Genomic DNA, 20,422 nt, shown 5'->3' with positions numbered 1-20,422 from the left:
GACAGTTCTATAGCAGCAGCAAGTTATGTTCTTTTTTGTTGTTTAAATGTTTTGCGGGTTGTTGAAAGAGGGCGTTTTATCTATATTTTTATTTGCTTGAATGTCTCACTGAACAATAGTCTGATCTTTGCATTGCAGAAACTATGAAGCACACAATAAAACGCAGTCCAAGAAATATGCCAAATGCAAGTACGAGTTTATGGCAAGAAACAACAGTGAGCTTTCTGTCATGAAAGAAGAGATAGTAGAGGTAACTTTTTTGCAAAGAGATGACACAAATTTCTGGTACTAGTCAAAGCTGACGGTACCTTTCCTGTGGGCAGCAGTAAGGACTTCAATGTTTTTATCTGATTGATCTCCATTAATATGGAAAGTTCAATTAATTTGTTTTGCATCGTAGACAAGATAAACAGAAATCCTGTGCTGACTTACAGCTCATTGCTCTAGAGATTCATGCTGTAAATATAATTGTGTGTTTCTTCTGTTTTCTCATTTAAAAGCATCATTTGGTAGTATGTAAATAACTGGCTCTGTCAAACACTACCTGTGTACACACAGTGAAAGACTGTCCTTTCCTGGAAGCTATGGTACCCTGAGAGACAAAAATGTAGAGGGGAGGAAGTAACAGAGAGAAAATGTTGTGTATAAGGCTGCACTGCTCATAGTCAGAACCCAGATTTCTGCTGGCCATCCTGCTCCAGTTCCTTCTTTACCCAGAAATGCACTCTCTCCAAATTTGTGCTATTGCAGAGTCACGCATTTTCCCTTGGGTTGTTAGCAGTTCTTCCTTTTGTTAGCACACAGGCTGTAGAGATGCCAGCCTCTCTGTACAAGTACTTGGTTTTTATTCCAGTGTGTTGTCCTGCACATGTCTGAGTTCACACAGGTTCGTTTGCATGCTTTTCTACCATATCCTTTCTTGAGAGCCACATTTTGAAAAGTGAATTACTATGATGTAGAATTACTTATGGTGATAATCAAAGAAGCCTACAGGGCTGTGTAACATCTGTGTAAGATCTGTTGACAATCACAGAACCTGGCAAAGGTATGATTTTGTTTGGAAATGATGTAAATGCTGGCAGGAGGAAAGTCAGAAAAAATATGTAATTATGTTACCAAATTATTTCAGATTCTGGATGACAGAAAGCAGTGGTGGAAGGTTCGGAATAAAAGCGGCAACGCAGGCTTTGTGCCAAACAACATTTTGGACCCTCTGAGGAATTATGAAGGTGGTCTAGGATTGCCAGAACCTGTGTATACCCGCACCATCCAGGTACCATCCACTCCTTGGGAGACAAAATTTGTTTTGAAGAGTGTGTGTGTACTTGTTTGTGCATGCACAAATGAGGAAGAGATTCACAGCAAAGCTAAAATATTTTCATAGTCTACTGATATGTCAAAAGATGTATATTTCTTTTACAGGCTGAAGTTTATTTCTGTATTGCATGGAGTCTAACAAGAGAATAAAGTTGATAGAGATATAGCAAAGTCTTTTCATTTAGAGCTTTTTTTCTGGTTATTTACTTAGAGGTGGTAATTTCCACCCTAATGGATGTTTATGCATTTATTTTAATTGCAAATATCTTTTGTGCATTGATAGCTGTTGATGCCAAAGAAGGAGTTTGAATTATTTAAGGTAGGGTATTCTTTTTTACTTCTAGGAGAGTGAACACTAGCTTTTCTTTTTATTTCTTTTTATTTTCTCTCTTTGTGTGTGTTTCAAACTTAGTTTCAAATTTATTTAATTACAGTAATTTTGGAGTTGTAAAAAACAGGTGTCTTTGCTTTTGAATTCATGAAGTAGTTATTTTCAATTATTATTCCTGTGCATCATCAGCAATTTAGTCTACTAAACTAATTTTGGTTTTATTTCTTTCATATTATACTACAGAATTAACTTTATATATATATATGCCAAACAGAATTAGAGGGTAAAATATTAAAAAACAAATAAACAAACAAAACACCAAACCCCGTATCTTCCCCCCCAATCTTACATCAGTGCAACTGTCTGCCTGAGTAAGGATTTAAAGACTTAAAGTATAAAGTTGTAAAATATATTTTTACACCAAATTTAAGTTGTCTGGAGGCTCATAAAATAAAAGATCATATTTCATAAGATCTGTTTCTTCCCTCTTATATCTAATGATTTTGAAAAATTAGGCAAACAATTTCAGATTAAGCAGAAATTCCAGGCCTGACTCTAAATGAGACTTTAAGTTCAAATGGAAGCCAAACTTCTGTCGAAACTTGAAGTTGAATTAAATGTTATTTAATCTAATATTTGTTCCTTGTTCCTACATGCACCAGCTGTTGACTGAAAAACAAGAAATGCCATAATGTTATTGTTAACAGTTTATTGCAGACTCATCTAAAAGTTCCAGCTGCAGGTGTCACTGTGCCAAATTACGTATGCAGAGTTACCATGAAAGCTGCAGCTTTTGCAGTGTTTCCAGTCTTTCCATGGATATGGAAAGTCTCTTGATAAACAGGTCCTATGTAATTTCTCCCACAATCATGTGGAGGATGTATCCTGAGCTTGCTGGGCTTTAATCAGATCATTTCTGAGTTTTTCCTATGCGTAATTGTTTGCCAATAAGGTATGAGCTCTTTATAAATTGATTATGCTTTTTAGCTCTGTGTGAAGTGAAGCATGCATCTAGAGTGCTTTTCAAATCCTGGTTTAAAGATCTGACTTATTTTCTTTAAGTGCATGTAATTCTGTGTGTTTGGAATTTGCCAAGAAATATTGAGCCGACTAAAGTATAGAACTGAATAGAAGTTCTTATACTATTTTTTTTTTAATGCACTGCAGGTTTTGATGTTTTCTATTTGAAATAATTACATGGCGTAGGAAGTAGTAAAATAATCATTTTCACAAAGCATTCTCCATGAAGCCATGAAAATTAGGGACAGAGAACAACTTTTAAGATAATTTTTTCTTTCCCCTCTGGCAGGTTGTTCCCTACAGCCCATTGTTTATTTCAGCTGTAGCTTTATCGTATTCAAATGTGAGTTTTAAATGCTGCAAAAGTATTTAAGAATATAATGAATTACATAGGATAAAGGAAGTCTTTACCAAGACATGTCAGTAATGTTGTTCTCAACATTATGTTGATTACGATAATTTTAGGACTGCTGCGTATACTCATTCATCTCTTTCTCTGATAGCTACATGGTTCATTTGGGATCTTTTTTGCATAACGCTATTTATTTTCATAACAATGCCAAGAGACATTGCTGCTATTTCAGAGAGAAATGAGGCATTCAAGGGATTACTGCCTGACCCAAGGTCAAACAGGAGAGCTTGTGGGCAGAGCAGGGAATTGAAGCTGTTCTTATCAGTGCCTTTGAGAGACCCTGAGCACAAGCAGGCTCTGAGTGCCTGTTGCTGTCCAGATTTCTGCCAGTCTGCTGAGTTGTCTTTGGTTTTCAAAGGACTATTTTCAAAGTGGTGTGCTAGCTGTGTCGAGCACCGTGGTCCACTCTTTGTCGCAGATAAGTGCGACGCACAAGGGAAGTGTGTTTCATTTCAGGATAATGGACTTCAAAGCATAGCTGACCAAAATAGGTTTCCAGATTATTATGAAGGATTAAGGATTCTTCTTCATAATAAAACAGATTATTTTTCCATTCAGTCATTTTACAGGCTGACACCCTTTCTCTGAGAGATGGATGCTGATTATCACAATTTTTCTCAGAGCTGCAAAGTTTGTTTTACGCTCGCTCTATGCCCCCTGTGAGTCCACATGGTAGATTAGAACCTAATTCTTCTCTCAATCCCTTTCAGGATCCAGGTCCCAGATAGTTACTTGAAAGCAATGAACTGATCCTACAGATGATACTTGCAGGACCATTGTAATCAATGTCCTAGTAATTTCATTGTCTTTGTGAGTCAGAGTCTGTAACACTGTTGTTCTGGTCATGGGAAAAAAATTAAAAAAAAAAAGAAAAAGAAAAGATGTCTGGAATTGTTTCCATTAAAACCTTTGCTTTTAGTACTTTTGTAGATTTAGTAGAGTTTTTTGATGGTTGTTTATATCTTCCACTAATGTTAATTATACGCTATCAGTTTCCTTTGGTGTTGGTCATTTAGTCTGCCTCTTTATGGTGGAACAGCAGTCATACTTCACCATCCTCTACAGATTATATAAACAGTTTCCCAAGCACTTGGACTTCTCCTTATATACAGGTATTCCCAGAGAACAGACAAAATAATTAATCACAGTATTTCCTATTTTCTGTGCCTTTTATAATATTTTTTTAATGCTTTTCAAAAGGAAATATGAAAATCATAATTAGGGTAGAGGTTTGTATCTTGCTGGGTGTGCTAATTAATCTCATGACACCTTTTGTGAGGTGAAGCAGCTATTTTCTCAGTGATGTATATGAAATCTCGAGGCACAGACAGTAAATGTTAAGCCAAATGCAGTCTTATTTTAATAAACCTTGACTGTCCACAGAAGTGATACAGTATATTTATGAGTCATGCTTTTGGTATGTAAACACTGAGATAAAAGTCTCCACTTCATTTAGGACAAGCATCCTTTGGGTTTCTTGGTGATCTACCATCAAAACCTTTCTTTCAAGTCTCTTTGTTTAGCAGCTCACTGAAAATATCTCTCTGTGGGAAGTTGTTTTCTCTCAGGCACAGCATTTGTGCTCCAAGTTAGTGTCATAGTGTCATACTTATCTTTTTGCCAACTTAGAGTTTGGACTAGATGATCTTAGAGGTCTCTTCCAACCTAGACGATTCTGTGATTCTGTGATTCTGTGTATCTTTCCCGCAGATCATGAAGTGCTTGATAATGCAGAGATGTAGTTGCCAGGTGTTCATTTTGTCGTGGCCAAAGAGATGTCACAATTTTTTATCATGAGCCAGTGTCTCTTTTACTTTGTTTCATATTAAATGCTCTTTAAAGTCGCCATCAGACCAAGGCTTTTTGATGGCTTTAGAAGAAAGGTAGTTTTCTGTCCAATTCAACATTGATCTAATCCCAAATTATGGGATGGCATTTATTAAACAGAAATGTAATGAATAATTGTAAAAAAGGGCATGATTGCTAAAAATTAAAAGTCCACAGTGTGCTCCCCAAATATATACATATATTTGTAGGAAATGGGGACTAAGCTTGGCTAATAACGATCTGTGTAAGTAAATTTTGTCTAAATTTTTCCTTTGTTCCTTCTAATATACTTCTTTCCTTCTGGCAAGATTCTAGCAAGATGGGTTTGTAAATCCTGTAAAACCATAAATTCCTTACACCCCACAAAGTGTAAAGCAGGTGCCTCATAATAGTATTAATAGTATTAATAGGCAGCTGTCTGATTCTGTTTAATAGCTGAGCCCACCAAAGGCAACTCAAGTAAAAGACCTCACCTGAAATTTCCTTTCCCAGTCCTAGGTACTTCATTGTCCCTTCTGAGTGTAGACAGACAGTTGGTTCTCCCTTGTCTGTATAAATACAGCCCAAGGAAGGAGGTAGATGCCCTGAAATTGTGAAGCCCCCAGTGTGAGTCTCAAGAAAATATCCACAAAACCATGCTATTGATGAAACTAAAGCTGAATGCTCTGCACCCCTCTTTGTGAGCTTCTATCACAGCCAACAGGAATGTAATACTATAATGTTCAGAAAGAAAGTAAATGGAAGGTGCTCTGTGTTATCTGAATGAGAGCATTTCCCAGTACTAATGCTACTTATGGTTATATCCAGTGAGTCTTTAATGCAGTGTGAATTTGTCATAGTTTGAACACGCACATTCCCCATTTTTGATGTCAAAATGTATTTGAAAATACATTGTTCCCATATTTTGTTTTTACAATGATTAAGAACTAGGGTTGATACAGTTACCACTTTTGCTCAGTTTTATTGTCGTGTTTACATTAAAAATAGATCAAATCATGTTTTGTCTTGATTTTTTTTTTTTTGACAAGGTAAAGCCTGTAACAGGTTGAAAAAGAGCTGTGGGACCTCTTTTTTTTTTTTCTTTTTCTGTGAAATAAAAATATTTTCTGGAAAAAAAAAAGAAATAAAAATCTAGTTCTAGCAAGCTTCTCTAACATATCCAGACTTCTAGTAAGTATGCATCATCACTGTTCCAAACAATTTAATGGATTTATTCCAATTTAAATGAGTTAAATTTATTCTTTAAAAAAATGCAAGGAAGGGGGAAAAAAACACAGGATTCTTCTGATGGCTGTTAGCAAATTAGGGGGTACAAGCCTATTCTCTCTGGTGACCAGCAATAGGACCCAAGGGAACAGTATGGAGCTGCAACGGGGGAGGTTCAGGTTGGCTGTCAAGAAAAGGTTCTGCACCGAAAGGGTGGTCAGGCACTGGAACAGGCTACCCTGGGAAGTGGTCGCGGCAGCGTTCAAGAAGCGTTTGGGCAACACTCCAAGACATAGGGTCTGTGTTTTGGGTGGTTCTGTGTGGACCCAGGAATGGGACTCGATGATTCTTGTGGGTCCCTCCCAACTCAAGATACAATATGACTGCATGATTCTGTCTGCCAGCAGCAATCTTTACCTTGTTTTGTAAGCTACTCAATATTTTTAAACTCCAATAAATAAGCTTTTTTTTCCCATACCTGTTCTGATTTAATTCTCAGTATTCTACAGTTGTGACATCATTCACATCATCACAGATACACATTCATATATATATATATATATTTTTAAATCTATTCCAAAGTTTCTGTCTGTCTGGATAGGTGCTTTGAAAAGATCTCATTGCTGATATGGCTTCACATATGTGTGTTGAAGTAGCCAATACTCCATTCATGGTCCAAAAGAAAAAAATGAGAATAGCTCATTATATGACTTGCTTAGTGAGTAAGAAGAGGTAATTATTAGCACTGATGTTCTTTTATTTTTAAATTGCTAATGTGTGTGAAATTTCAGGAGACGTGTGAGGCAGTTACTTTTTACCTTACTAACAATACTCTTTCGTATGATTTACTCCATTTTCCTCACAGCAATTGCTGGGAGAGCTTTCAGAGGTAACAAAATTACTATTTTGATTTGAACCTCAAAAATGACTCTTTTAGACTATGGACTATGTAGTTACCGAATTCCATAGTGCATGCTTGTTTTCGTTGTAGCAATGAATAGAAGTGATGGGATGAATCTGTGGATGTCCTCAGAATATCTGGAATTAAAGAAAGAAGTGTTCAAAAAAAAAAAAAAAGTAATGTTAAATTGATTCAAGTGTATAATTGGCTTTTGTGCAGTGTTCAACAAAAATTGAAGTGTGTTTCAATGTTGTTTCATCTTTAAATTTAGAATTTGAGTGATGTTTCCAGATTAGTTATTTTCACTCTAGCATGCAGTAAGTTGTTTTGATAAGGCTTGTGATTGCAGTTTGTGATTACATGTTTCAGAAACTACATTAGTATCATCTGTTGAGAGCTATATGTGATGTTTTGCTATCACTTCTGGATTGTGACTGTGGTGATATGATGCATTGGTTTGTAATGAATCTTCTCTACCATAAAGAGTGGTGCTTTTTCTTTGCATGTTGGTTAAGAAGGTCAGGGACATGCATGGTGGCATATTGTGGGGATAGTAGTCTTTGAAATATGAATCTGTGAACAAAAGGTAGATTTTATTTATATTGTTAGAATATTTTAAAATCTGTGAAATTCTTAAATTCATTAACATAATTTTGGATATATCATAGTGAATCTCTATGTAAATTTCTTAAATATACAACATTCTGCTTGTTCTCTTATATTCCACGTTTCACTTTTTTGGCATTTGAGATTTTATTTAAAAAAGTGTTTTATTGTCTTCACATCAATATAGTAGAATACTGAAAAGTCAGCTATATGATTTTTTTTTTTTAAATGTCTCCACCGTGCACTGCACAAGATGAACACAAAATGATCCATATGAATGCTTTTTAAATGCTAAGAACAGAAACTGAAAAGGTTTAATGGAGAATGTATTGTAGGACATGTTTGCTTCAGTAGCTGACTACTACAATTTAAGTGAAAAATGATCTAAGGGAAGCAAAATACATTTTTTTTCCTAGGCTTTATAGAACCTGATGGGATAAATTTTTGGCTGGTGTAACCCTGCAGTGCTTAGTGTTTACAATTCCAGTTCACACTCACTACAAAATGCCTCGCCCATCAGTTAGATGCACCAAGTGGAGGATTCCTGTATAAGGGCTGTTGTTGACATTTTATAAAGGTTTGCTTGTTGACAGGGCAGTGATGTGCTGTTCAGTTTCTAACATATGGCTCCTACAAATATTTCTCTACTTGATCTGCCATAAACCCTCAGCCTCCAAGGAAATAGTAAATTTTATTTCAGGATGGAACAATGAGTCTGGGGAATGTACTCATCTATTTTCATACCAAAATAAGCAGACTTCTCATAACTAAGAAATGAGACATCAGTACTGAGCAAGCAAACTTTAATATTAAACTTTCAAGCTGTGTTAGTCTAAAACTGCAGAGAGGGAGCAGTGTTAAAACAGTGAGCTGTGAAATGGGAATTGTTGGAAAGAAAAAAGTAACATAAGCTAGTTACAAGCTTCTGGGCTTGTCTGTCGTTGGGACTACTTTGCGAATATGCATGTCTCTTCCCGTAACTGGCACCATTCTAAAGGCAAAGGAGAGAAGAAATTATTCCCCCAAATTATTTTGAGGCATTTGCCAGCTAGCTATTAACAGCAAGATAATTTGCATGCTGTTAGAAAAGTTTTGGGGTGAATTTATTCCAAGAATTGTGGAGTTTGTTTAATTGCATTGTTGCATTGAGGTGGCTCGTTAGTGCTCATACAGATAGTTGAAATGGCACTACTGAATAGGTAGGAGGAGCAGGAACCTCTTTAAAAGTGTCTGCAGCTCAAGAAACAATATGTTATTCCAACTTTGGTGACGTTCATAAGTTAAATCATTAGTCAGGTTAGGTGTGGCTGGACATGTTCATTTTTCACTATTTTTAACATAACTTCTATAAAACATATGTTTTTATACAGATAAACTCCAACAATTCAAAAATTTTGGAAGCTGTTCAAAAGTGCCAGATAATAAAGTTCAGAATTTTAAAACTACTTTATTTATAGAAATCATCTGTTTGAAAGAAATAAATGCATTTCATATGATGTGATTGTTTTGAGTTTTATGTCTGACAATGATACCAAATCAAGCTCCGGCAAATTTTGAAACTGTTTCTGGCAAGTTGGATGTTTTTGTGCAGTAAATGAAATCAGTTGGTACAAAGCACCCCAGCTTTTTCTTCAGAAGCCTGAGTTTGTCCAACTTCTTGTCCAAGTTTTGTTGTTGAACCAAGTCTCTGCATCTTTTCAGAAACAAAGGACAGACTATGCCGCAAAACAACCCGATCCAGTTCCTGCTACTCCTTCGCCGCCTCCAATGCCTGCTCCTGTCCCCGCAGCTGTCCCCCTCCCTCCAAGCACACCAGCACCTATACCAGTTCCTGTGCCCAAGGCGCCAGCAACCATCAGCCGCCAAAGCAGCACCTCTAGTGACAGCGGTGGTAGTGTTGCACGAGACAGCCAGAGGAACAAACAAGTTCCTGTGGATCGTAAGTTTGTCTAAGAAGCAAGAAAAAAAAATTACTTCTACCATCCCTACATCTTTTGCTTAATCCTTGAATTCCTGAAAAACTTGTGTTTCAGATAAATGTTTATGAAATATTTAGCTTTAACCCCCTATTTAAAATACTGATTTTCTAAGTACAGTGTTCTCTATACAAATATGATGGTAAGTAGGAGCAAAACACTTCTGCACTTACGCTAGTCCTAAAACAGCAGTACATCCTCTCCCTTTATGACTATTTATGATCTTCAGTCTGTGGTTTTCAACGCTGTAAATGCCTGTGCTGATATTATGGCTAATGTACATTGCCTGCCTGCAATGCATCATCGCTACTGCATTACAATCCAAATTGCTTTTGAAACCAGTTAGACTGTTTTTACACTTCCATCAGTGGTCATCCATGTTTCTAGGGAATTTGTACCTTTCTGAAACATGTATCCAAGGCCTGCAACAGGACTTACAGGTCTGGCTGATGCATAGAAACCATGCTGCGATGGTGTTGTAGGAGTCTTGTCTTTTATAATCAGGACCTCTCAGCTTGGTCAAAGCAACAGCAACTGGTGGGCCACTGAGCAAATTAGTGTGTCCTTGTCTCAGGAGGATGAGAGAATGTAGTCCATAGCCCTTTAGCTGGAAAAACATGGTAACCTGCATCCAGCAGTGTGTGGCAGTCATGGAATAATCTGCTTTGGACATCCCTGTAATTTTAAAACATGGCTGCTGCTGAAGCTCCTACTGTGTATCAAGTAAAAAGCAGTTTGGTTAAAATAACTTACTTAATCAGCCAATACTTTCTCTCCTAAATGTACTTTAAGCACTGAAATTACCTAGCTTAAACATAACTGAAACTTTTACGCAAGCATTTGCTATAGCTACTAAAACAGTAGCTGTTAAAATAATGAGCTTTTGCAGTTCAGTTGACAGCTTTTCCAGTCCCCTGCCTTATCAGAAAATCCCACTTCCACTTGAGCTAAAAACTGGAACTGAGTGTAATCCTTTCTGAAGAGGGCTTCTTTCCCCCCCATCACCAGCAGATGGGAAGCATGCCTGCTTGGATATGCCTGCTCTGGCATTGCCTGGAGGTAGACCAGCTCTCTCCTAAGCTCTAAACTCAGGAAGTCTCTGGGACGTTTTTAGTTTTTTCATGCAACAGACTTTAAAGCTTGTAATTATAACTGGAGATGAGCCTTGCAGGAGGAATGTGCTTCGCTGAAGCTTCCCAAAGAAACAGTAGGGCCTGCTTCTGCCCTTGTCCTCTGTTGGGTGATTTGACACTTTAAAAAACAAACAAACAAACAAACAAAAAACAAAACAGAAACCAGAACAGTTATAAAAGAGGTGTAGACCAAGTGGTTACAAGACATGTTCTGTGGCACCCTTAGGTTCCAGTGAGGCCAGGGGGCAAGCCTGAGATTCGTGCCCTCACTGGGGCCTTTAACTCAAACCCACTTAATGGACTTCAGCTGCCTCAGAGTCCTTGGAAAATAACTGCCTCCGTGACAGTAATGGGCAGCTCTTGCTTTGCAGCTGCTACCTGAGCACCCACCTCACCCTGCAAAGATCAGGGTACCGAGCATTTGGTACTGAGTGTATTTTGTATGTTTATGGTAATGTATCTAACAATAGTAAGGATCTGTTACCTAACAGCTAGATATTTATCTTCTGATATAGTCTTGGTGTGGATAAAACCTAAGTCTTTCAAAGTCTGTGTAAATAGAAGGACAATAGCAATTTTCTTTCTGTCTTCCTGTTTGGGAAAAATAACTGGTGCATGCTTCATTAACATTGCCTAAAGGTTTTGTTCATATATCTCCTCTCAGACCTTCACGTACCACTGAGCACATGTCATTTTAGCTTCCAATTCACACTGGAAAAAAATTACTGATGGGGTTTGAATGCCTCAAATACTTTGCTAGAGATACTTTGTCCACTTTCAGCCTGGGGCTATTTTATAAAAAGAAAAAGAAAATGGTTAAGATGAGGATTTTTCTTCTTTTGGTGGTTTTATTAAAAAAAAAAAAAAAAAGCCTTGTTTTTATTGATCCAACTGGCTAGAGAGGTAGATCCTTGGAAAAGTGTTGGGATAATATAAAAGGAAAAAAGAGAATGAAAAATTTTAATATCTTACAGTTTTTCCATATGATGCTGTGTCTTTTTCCTCTGTTGCTATCAGTGTAACAGGAGGAAAAGAATGACTTTTGCCACCTGAATGCATCAGAGAAGTTGATGTAGTTACTCTTTGTGTGTGAAAATGTGAATGTTGAATAAAGGAAACTAAAAACAAGGAAATCCTGAGAATTTTCAAGTTCACTTAAAGTTGCATGTCAAAGTATTTTTGTAATAAGACCAGAGTTACTGCATGGAGAGGTTAAGGGAGTTAAATCGTTATGTTCTGTGCCTGAGAAGATATTTACACCCTTCCAGGTTCTACCTATTTTTTGTGAAATCATCCACAGAACATTTTTTATGCATTAAACAAGTCAGTATCATCATAGCTGATTTTGTGAAACGAATGAAAAGCATTTCAGTTTGTTGTCTGTTAGTGGCCAGCCATAAAACTGAATGCTTCAGACAAAGGGGTTCTGTGGGAAAGCAAATTTGTATAATTTGGTTTTAATTAAAAAATAAATAATAAAAAAACAAGTTCTTGCCCCAGTTCCAATGTCTCTGATATGACAGACAGCTACTTATTTTGTTGTTATTTTTAAACTGAAGCATGACGTTATGTCAGCCAACCATCGCTGCACTGCTGAGGCTAGAAGTAAATTCAAGTTATCTTTTATGGTCTTTTCTTAAAATCCCTTGAAAAATTTTATTACTATACTAATGCGTTAGCTGTAAGGTGGTATGTTTCAGTAGCAGTGAAATTTTTTTGCCTACATTGATTTGCACCAAAAACTTGAGCAATAAAGTAATAAACTTTCCACAGTGGAAAGAATCTTATTTTCTTTCTTCTGTTTTTGTTTTCATTTTTTAAATATCATATTTCTGTTGGAAGAAACTCAAACTATGGCAATTGAACAACCCTCTGTACCCATTTTCCTGTGCAGCTTGAGGGCTAGACTGCTCTGCATACTTCTGCAACATCAAGTTTCTCTCTTCTTTCTAGGGTCTCACTTGAATATATTTATTTAGCTCGTTTTGTTTTGCAAAGGGATTAGGAATATTGAAATCTTCCCAGGGGATCAAGGGAAATAATAACTCAATTAGAGCCACTGAGTAAATCTTTAAAGAAAAAAAAATGTTTAAGATTTAAAATGGAGTGTAAGAAATAACCTGGCCTTGGTAAAGCACCCTTGAGAATAATTTCTGTGGGGCACTTCTCTCTCTAGGCAGGAAATCCCAGATGGAGGAGGTGCAGGATGAACTTGTTCACCGGCTCACCATAGGCCGCAGCGCTGCCCAGAGGAAGTTCCACGTGCCACGGCCAAACATCCCGGTAGTGAACATCACTTATGACTCCTCGCCTGATGATGTGAAAGCGTGGTTGCAGTCCAAAGGATTCAACCCTGTGTAAGTTTGAGGAAAAATGTAAGAAAGCTTCTAAAAATGATTTTCCTGTCAGTAAGTTGTGTATGGTCTGCCTGCTTTTTAAAATCAAGCAGCTTTCTGAAAATCAAGACATGTCAGCTGCACTCTTGGAAAATATTATTTGTTTTAGCAAATATATATTTATATACATATGAGTGCATATATATATATATTTGTATATATTTCTACATGGTTATAGATATATAGGTATATTTTGGGAAAAAAAAAGTGCACATTAGCCTTCACCAAAAGGTACTGGCTATGACAGGTACTGAATTGACTTCAAGTGTCCTTTTGCTTGCAGTTTTGACTTGATTTGGTAGCTCTGCTCTAGTGAGGGATGAAGAGAACCTCCTTCTTCCCTTTAGCCCATTGTATTTTTGCTTATTTCTTGCTTGCTCCTTCTTGTGACCTCAGGACTGTTAACAGCCTTGGTGTGCTGACGGGTGCGCAGCTTTTCTCCCTCAATAAAGACGAACTGAAGACTGTTTGCCCAGAAGGGTCTAGAGTCTACAGCCAAATTACGGTACAAAAGTCTGCTTTGGAGGTATGTATAACCCTTCTTACTAGCCTAATGCTGGCTTGCTGATATCTGAGAAATAGGATTTGAGTCACCATTTTTGAATGTATAGAAGTAAATAGCTCTTCATGCAGTTCCCATCACATTGATATGCATTTTTTTACCTGGGTTATTTGGTATAAATGCATTGAAACAGCATTCCTCAAAAAGACCAGGTGGAATCTCTGCCCTCTTCTAAAAGAGTCCACAAAGTGTTAGAAAAAGTGTACAGTGGTACTGAAGCAAAAGAGGTTGAGTGTTGTAGTCAGGCTCCCTACCGTTACAAGAAGACAAATGAGCCAAAAGGGACTTTAGGGAAAACAAGAGGAGAGCATGAAATGCCTTTCTTTCTGCTTCTTGCTCAGCCCAATACATGGACAAACAGGTTCTCCAGGTACTTTTGGTGGCGATGTGTCAGTTTTGCACTATCTGCATAGAGGAGATTTGATTTATTAGGTGTGTGAAAGCGACAGAGTGAGAGCACACTGTTGAATCTCATGGTCTTTCAGGTCAAAAGCTGGGGCATCTTTATTGGTGGATCCTAAGAGTAGCAAAACACATTTGATGCTATGACAGCAGAATTACTGAGCCATAGATAAATATACAGTGCTTCTGTATTCATTGCTCTGCAACAGTTTTCTTTAATTGCAGTGGTATTGTTCCTTACGCACCTTAAAATCTTGGATATAGAGTTGTGCTATGGAGAATGCTTATCAATTTAAAATCATGAAAATACTAGTATTTTTTATTTTAATCTTGCTGTGGTAAATGGAGAAATGGACTAGGTAATATCTGGAGCTGAGACTAGCCCACAAAGAAGCTATAATCTTCACATCCTGTTTAAAAGAAAATCATGAAAAAAGATTAAAATATCTCTTTCTCCCCTCACAAAACTAGGACTAACTTGCTTGATTTGAAGATTTAACTGCCAGGCCTATTTTTAAAAATAAGTTTAAAATTATGCATGTTTTACGATTTACTGATTAGTGTAGAATAGAGAGAATTGCTTTCTAACACTGTTAAACTTTCTTTATTCCTTTCTTCAAACCCTTTTTTCCTGTGAGAGGAGTGGAGAAATTTTTCACTTTTACTCTTAAGAATATGTCAGTACAGTCCAATGCAATCCATCACTTCCTAGTGAAGATATATGTGTATTCTTCAACTTTTCTGGAATGTCAGCAATCTTCAGTTTCATAAAGAAGGCCTTGTTTACTGAAATGGAAGTACAAACATGAAAATGCTTATTAAAATAGCTTAAAAACAATTTTATACCCATATCATCATAAGTAAATATGTTATGGTTTAAAACTTTAAAGTAGGGCTTATTTTCATTTTTCTTAAATAGAATGATTCTTACAAATGTGTTTCAGAATGTCATTAAAAGAGAAATGTAATCTATACTTCAGAGATGCTGACTTGTTGGAGGAGATAAAAGAAATAATAGTTTTAACATGGCACCTAAAAGAACATTTCCTTTTAAGAACTGTGTGTCCTGCCAGAGGACTTGATTGATGTCCTAGTAGGGTGTAAAGCTAATTTCATGATTATGCTAGGCATGTATGTGGGTTTCAGCTTCCATATCTAAGAAAGCACTCCTCACCTTTCTGGTGGAAGTCAAGTTGAAAACCAGAGATCCACCGGACTGTAGAGGTCTGTCCTTTTTTCCTCTGTGCTGTTTCTCTGCTTGCCTCAGTTAGGCTTACTTTGCAGGAAACTGAGCAGTTGAAACGTCTAATAAATGCTCTACAAGTGTTAATAAACAGTTCCTGAGAGTTTAGCAAGGTTGTTGGACTTTGTCAGTGAAAATGTAGCGCAAATCCTTATTTCTGCTTCAACTGTTTGAGGTTTAACTGATGAATTCAGAACTGAAGCAATTCCTGATTGCTTTAGCTTGTGTGCTGCATTGCACAGAACATGAACACACATCTTGCTTTCTGTCCACACAGTATTTCATGTCACAGGTTTCAGGAAGGCTATCCGTGTTTAAGAGAATCTGTAGGAATGAGTACCATCAGTCATAGCCAAAATGTCTACATGTTACCCAGCATACATGAGCTTGTGTCTTCCAAATAAGGTTGTGTTTTACTGCTCAAACTAGAAATGTTTCTAATTACAGAAGTATTTAAGTGCACACATACCTGTTGTACCTGTTGTACAATCAAGCATAACTGAATGCTTTTTATAAGTAGTTACTAGGTTATGGGCTTGACCACAGCAATTGTCCTACAAGTGACAACTTGTCCTAAAAGTGACAACTTTTCATGAAGTTTTGTAGCTCTGACATCCTTTCTGTAGTACTTGTGCCGTCATATTTCTGTAAATGTCCTGGGCGCTAGGCATAAGTAACAGTAATAGCCAGAGTCAGAACAAACCCATGCATTGTCTAGTGTTACAGAACTCCCTGCCTTGTCTTTGCTTGCTATTTCTACCCAGGATCTTCCGCAAATTTTTCTTGATTCATACCATCTCAATTCATACAATCCCTGCCTCTCGGATTTGGGTCTGCAGTCCCCAATACTGACAAACAGACCTTCACCTTTATGCAGCTGCATTTTTTTTTTTAATTTGTTATTCATATTATTTTTTAGGTTCTTCTGCCTCAGGCAGAAGAATTTAGTATTTTAAAATTGGAATTCCAGTTCTAATCATTACTGGAATTTAGTAATTTTACCTTTTTGAGGAAAAAAAAATGAATAGGTACCATTACTTCATTTTTTTTTACTTTATTTTCATGGTAACTCCATTCAATCCTGAATCAAAACAGAGTATAAAACATCAAAGGAAGTTTTGTGCTGTACCTGTATAAACATGACCAAGGAACAGACTGTGAATATGGGGAAGGTATTTGATGTTTAATAGCTTTCTACGCCTGGCCAAGCAAAAGCAGAAGGAAAACTGTGCGAGAACAGCATGTCAGACAGCAGGGAGCTGGCCATAGCCAGGGGCAAACACTTCTTTCCTGTCAGAAGATATGGTGGTGGCAGCAGCAGCATCTCAGGAAGATGAAAGATAGGATGCACCACATGTTGTACTGATCAGATTACCCCTCTGAGGAGCTGAGGTTGCTCCAGAGAGTTTCAGTTCACTTTGTATGCAACATATAGGGCATTTTAGCAACCTGGCTAGTCAGCTGTATGGATTTACTTTTTCATTGTAAAGTTATTATGAATTTTTTTGTGTGCATTTCCTCAACCTTTGTCAAGCATTTCAAGTTCTGGTGTTGAAAAACATTAATCAGAAGATAAGCATAGAGATAGAATATCCTGAACACCACCTTTGTCATCTCTAGACATGACAAAAATTTCAGGTCTACATTACTGTTATTTTCCTATTCCATCAGTGGAAAGCATGGGCACACTTCAAAATAGTTTTTTATCTAGTATGTGTATCAAATTGCCTGGAAAAATAGCTTATTCTCTTTTGCACCTAGGTGAAAGGAAAAACACAGAGGTAGAAGTGGGATTGAATGATGGGGCTTACTGATACCTCATGATCTGGTTAGGGACTAAGTTGGGTAGATCAGAAGCCAAGGTCTAGCAGTCTGTTCCAAAAATTGTATTCCCCAAAACAGCCCTAGGCTGCTTAGCTATGTTGTACCCTGTCTCAGCAGGATGTGCCTGTTGTGTTGGGCCACATGATATATTGCAGTTTGTTTAGTTGAGCAGCATTTCAAGCCCATCAGTCATGCTGTTACTGATGGTATCAGGAAGGTAAACTGTTTCAGCCTTGACTGCTCAGTCCTTCGCAGAATATATATTTCTTTATGACCTTTGATAAAGCACGTTGCCAGGTACTTGCTAACATTTTTTATGCATGATTTCAATAATGGGTGACTACTGCTCTGTATGTGAAACCAAATGGGCAAGAACAAGATGAATTAAGACAAATACAAGTGCCTTCTCACCTTCAAGGAGTCAGTTATATGCCCTTTGCTTTGTCCTTCCACCCAGGGAGAAGGGAAGAAAGCAATACTAATTTAGCTAGGACAAGCCCCTCTCCCTGTAGATGCTCAACCTGTCTGCCAGGTAATAGTATCAGATAATGCATTGTAATGGATCTAACAGGATAAATCTAAATTAAACTTTATGTCATGAGATACATTTTAAGAATTGAAGGATTTTGAAGAAGCTGAAGAATCAATGGAAGGATTTTTCCCCATAACTGTCCTGAAATTTGTTTTACAAATTTCAAAAACAGTTTCTGCTTCCTTATTGAGAGGATATTTCGGAAGCTAGCGTTGAAGCTTGGAAGGTCATGTTACAGGCAAATAACACCGTAGCTGTTATGGATCTTGCTTTGTAATCCTCTAGCCTTATTCAAAGTCATGCATGCTTTGGAAAGTTCTGCTCTAGTGGATGTGTCCTAGCCTTGTTAATAACTTCATTTACATTGACAAAGAAATCTGTTTGCCAGTAGCTCAGAAGAACCTTTTTATTTTTTATTTCACTCTAAATGTGAAATAAAGCTACAATATTGTTCTCAGGTAACACTATTGCTAATACAGTAATATGATTCAGTTCTTATTGCTCTGTTCTGAGTTTGAAGACTGTGCATCTTTTAACAGCAAAGCCATGATGGAGCCTTGTGTAATTTGGGTTGCTTAGATTAGCTATCCGAAGCCTTACTTAAGCCTTGGCTGTGCAAACCCATGTGCACGCATGAATTTTGTGTTGACATAAATCTAAAACCCATGAGTTTATGTGCTTTAATTTCTAAATATGATTGTCCTGATTTTTAAGTACTCAAGGGTGGAATCCTAGCAAACCTGTTGGACTTTAACTTTGTATTTACTGATGCTATATTTCACCTCTTAAATATCCAACACATGGGGGCTTGCGTGAGAAGTAAAAATGCTCAGCAGTGTTAAAAGTCAAACTGGCACTTTTAACAGTCTGCAGGCTCTTTTCTGGTCCACATTTAAGAATAGTGTAAATCCTTTCGTATTCCCAATGTTATTTAACCAGATTCTTAGTGCATTTTTGTTTTGGAGCTGCAAGGTGTGTTTAACTTGTTCAAACATTAATAAAACCCTGTCAGTAGAACTTCATCCTGTGTAAAAACTCAAATTAACTGTTTTTCTTTTTTTTATTTGTTTATAGGCTAACAGCGGTAGTTCAGAACTGCAAGAAATTATGAGAAGAAGACAAGAAAAAATCAGTGCAGCTGCCTCAGATTCAGGTGTGGAGTCCTTTGATGAAGGAAGCAGTCACTAAAAGTCTTTCCTCTTTTCTTTAATTCCATTGTCCATAGCATTATACCATCCAGCTTTGCTTTAGGAAGCAGTGAAGGGGAATGTCTTAATACAGTGTAAACATAACTAGCCACCAGAAAGAAAACTTACAGTAGTCTCCCCAGAAGAACCTGCTGCTGGCTTCCCATCATTAAAAATTAACAGCTGAGAAATCCAATGGAAGTTCCTGACAGGTGAAACTATTAGGACTTGAGTCACTTACACCCAAAGATGGGCCTTGGCTTTAACCATTCCATGACAGATAAACTGGAATGTGGCTTTGTTTTTGATCCATCCTAGGAAAGCTGAGATAGCAATAAAAAGCATATGAATTCAGTAATAATACAGTTCTGAATTCCATTGCCAGCTTTGCAACTCTGTCTTTTTGGCTCAGTCTTTCTTGTCATGCATTCAGCTGCACGATGTTCAGTTAAGTCATTGATGCCAGCAATCTAAGAGGAAACGTTTAGGGAATGAACAGCAGCCCAGCATAGACTGAATTTTTCTTGCATCACTCCCAAAATGTTTTATTACTAATGATGGTGTTTATAGCAAAATAATACTCTGTACTTTGATTTTATCAATACTTCACTCCTAATGAACCATAATATTGCACAAGAAGGAATAAACAGAAAATAGTAATACAACTCAGCTCAAAGAGGGGATCAGATCTGCTGTTGGTAGCCATGAAACAATTTGCGTTACTTTTTTTTAAAAATATACTTGCATTTTTTGTTTGTAACTTAACCTGTTAAAAGAACAGTATATAATCTAGACTTTGTGTGTTGATCCCAGATGTCAGTTTTCCATATGTAAAAAGCTATTGTTCCATTATAGATTTAATGTTTTGGAAAATTGGATTCCTGGAGGCAAAAGTGGGAGAAAAGAAAACATCCTTTTCAGCAAATATTATTTTTGAAGATGCAATGATTTTTTTCACAAAAATATTCTGTTACTTCACATGTTTTTGTGATTTTATATATAATATATGTATTATATATAATATATAATATCACTTAATTTAGACAAATTTAATCATCTGGTTTGATTAAGTTACATAGTGCCTTTTTCACATGAATCAGCTTAGTCTGCAATAAACAGTATTTCTTGTCTGTTAAATAGTTGTATCTTTATGGCTGCAAAGATGGTATTGAAATAAGAAAGTGTTCTTGATTTTTGCCATTAGTTTGCCCTTCTTCTGCATAGAAGGAAAAAAAGAATCCTATTCATTTTTTCATAAAAGAAATTAAAATCTTAATAAAGGTGTTTAGTGCCATTTATTGTAAATGTCCTTACAAATATTGTTGTGTGTTGGTTACGTGTCTGTCTATATTTTTACATTCTATATATATTCTTTACACCTGTTAAAAGTACATCAGTACTACACCTCTCATTTAAATGTGGTCTTACCCAGAAATGGGTCAGGAAATGAGGAATCCGAAACTGAAGATTCTAAACACCATAGCAATTACCAAGAATTGGATTTTTTTATTTATTTTTTTACCCAGTTAAAGAAATGGTAATTCCCA

At 36.8% G+C, this 20,422-nt stretch overlaps 1 protein-coding gene across 8 annotated transcripts in view; it reads left to right on the top strand.

Annotated features, from left to right (window-relative positions):
• The window catches only part of EPS8 (epidermal growth factor receptor pathway substrate 8), a 132,494-nt gene extending 112,337 nt beyond the window's left edge, over positions 1-20,157 (top strand). For all 8 annotated transcript variants that reach the window (XM_040563181.1, XM_040563199.1, XM_040563141.1 and 5 more), the window contains 6 exons: positions 139-250; positions 1,130-1,273; positions 9,322-9,559; positions 12,906-13,086; positions 13,522-13,651; positions 18,763-20,157. In XM_040563181.1, the coding sequence (XP_040419115.1) occupies positions 139-250; positions 1,130-1,273; positions 9,322-9,559; positions 12,906-13,086; positions 13,522-13,651; positions 18,763-18,876 (919 nt within the window). In that variant the 3' untranslated portion in view covers positions 18,877-20,157. The remainder of the gene's footprint in view (positions 1-138; positions 251-1,129; positions 1,274-9,321; positions 9,560-12,905; positions 13,087-13,521; positions 13,652-18,762) is intronic.
• Positions 20,158-20,422: the final 265 nt, after the last annotated feature.

The sequence above is a fragment of the Cygnus olor genome, chromosome 1 (genome assembly GCF_009769625.2).
Source record: "Cygnus olor isolate bCygOlo1 chromosome 1, bCygOlo1.pri.v2, whole genome shotgun sequence".
Classification (NCBI taxonomy): Eukaryota; Metazoa; Chordata; class Aves; order Anseriformes; family Anatidae; genus Cygnus; species Cygnus olor.
This window is presented reverse-complemented; position numbering and strand designations above follow the sequence as displayed.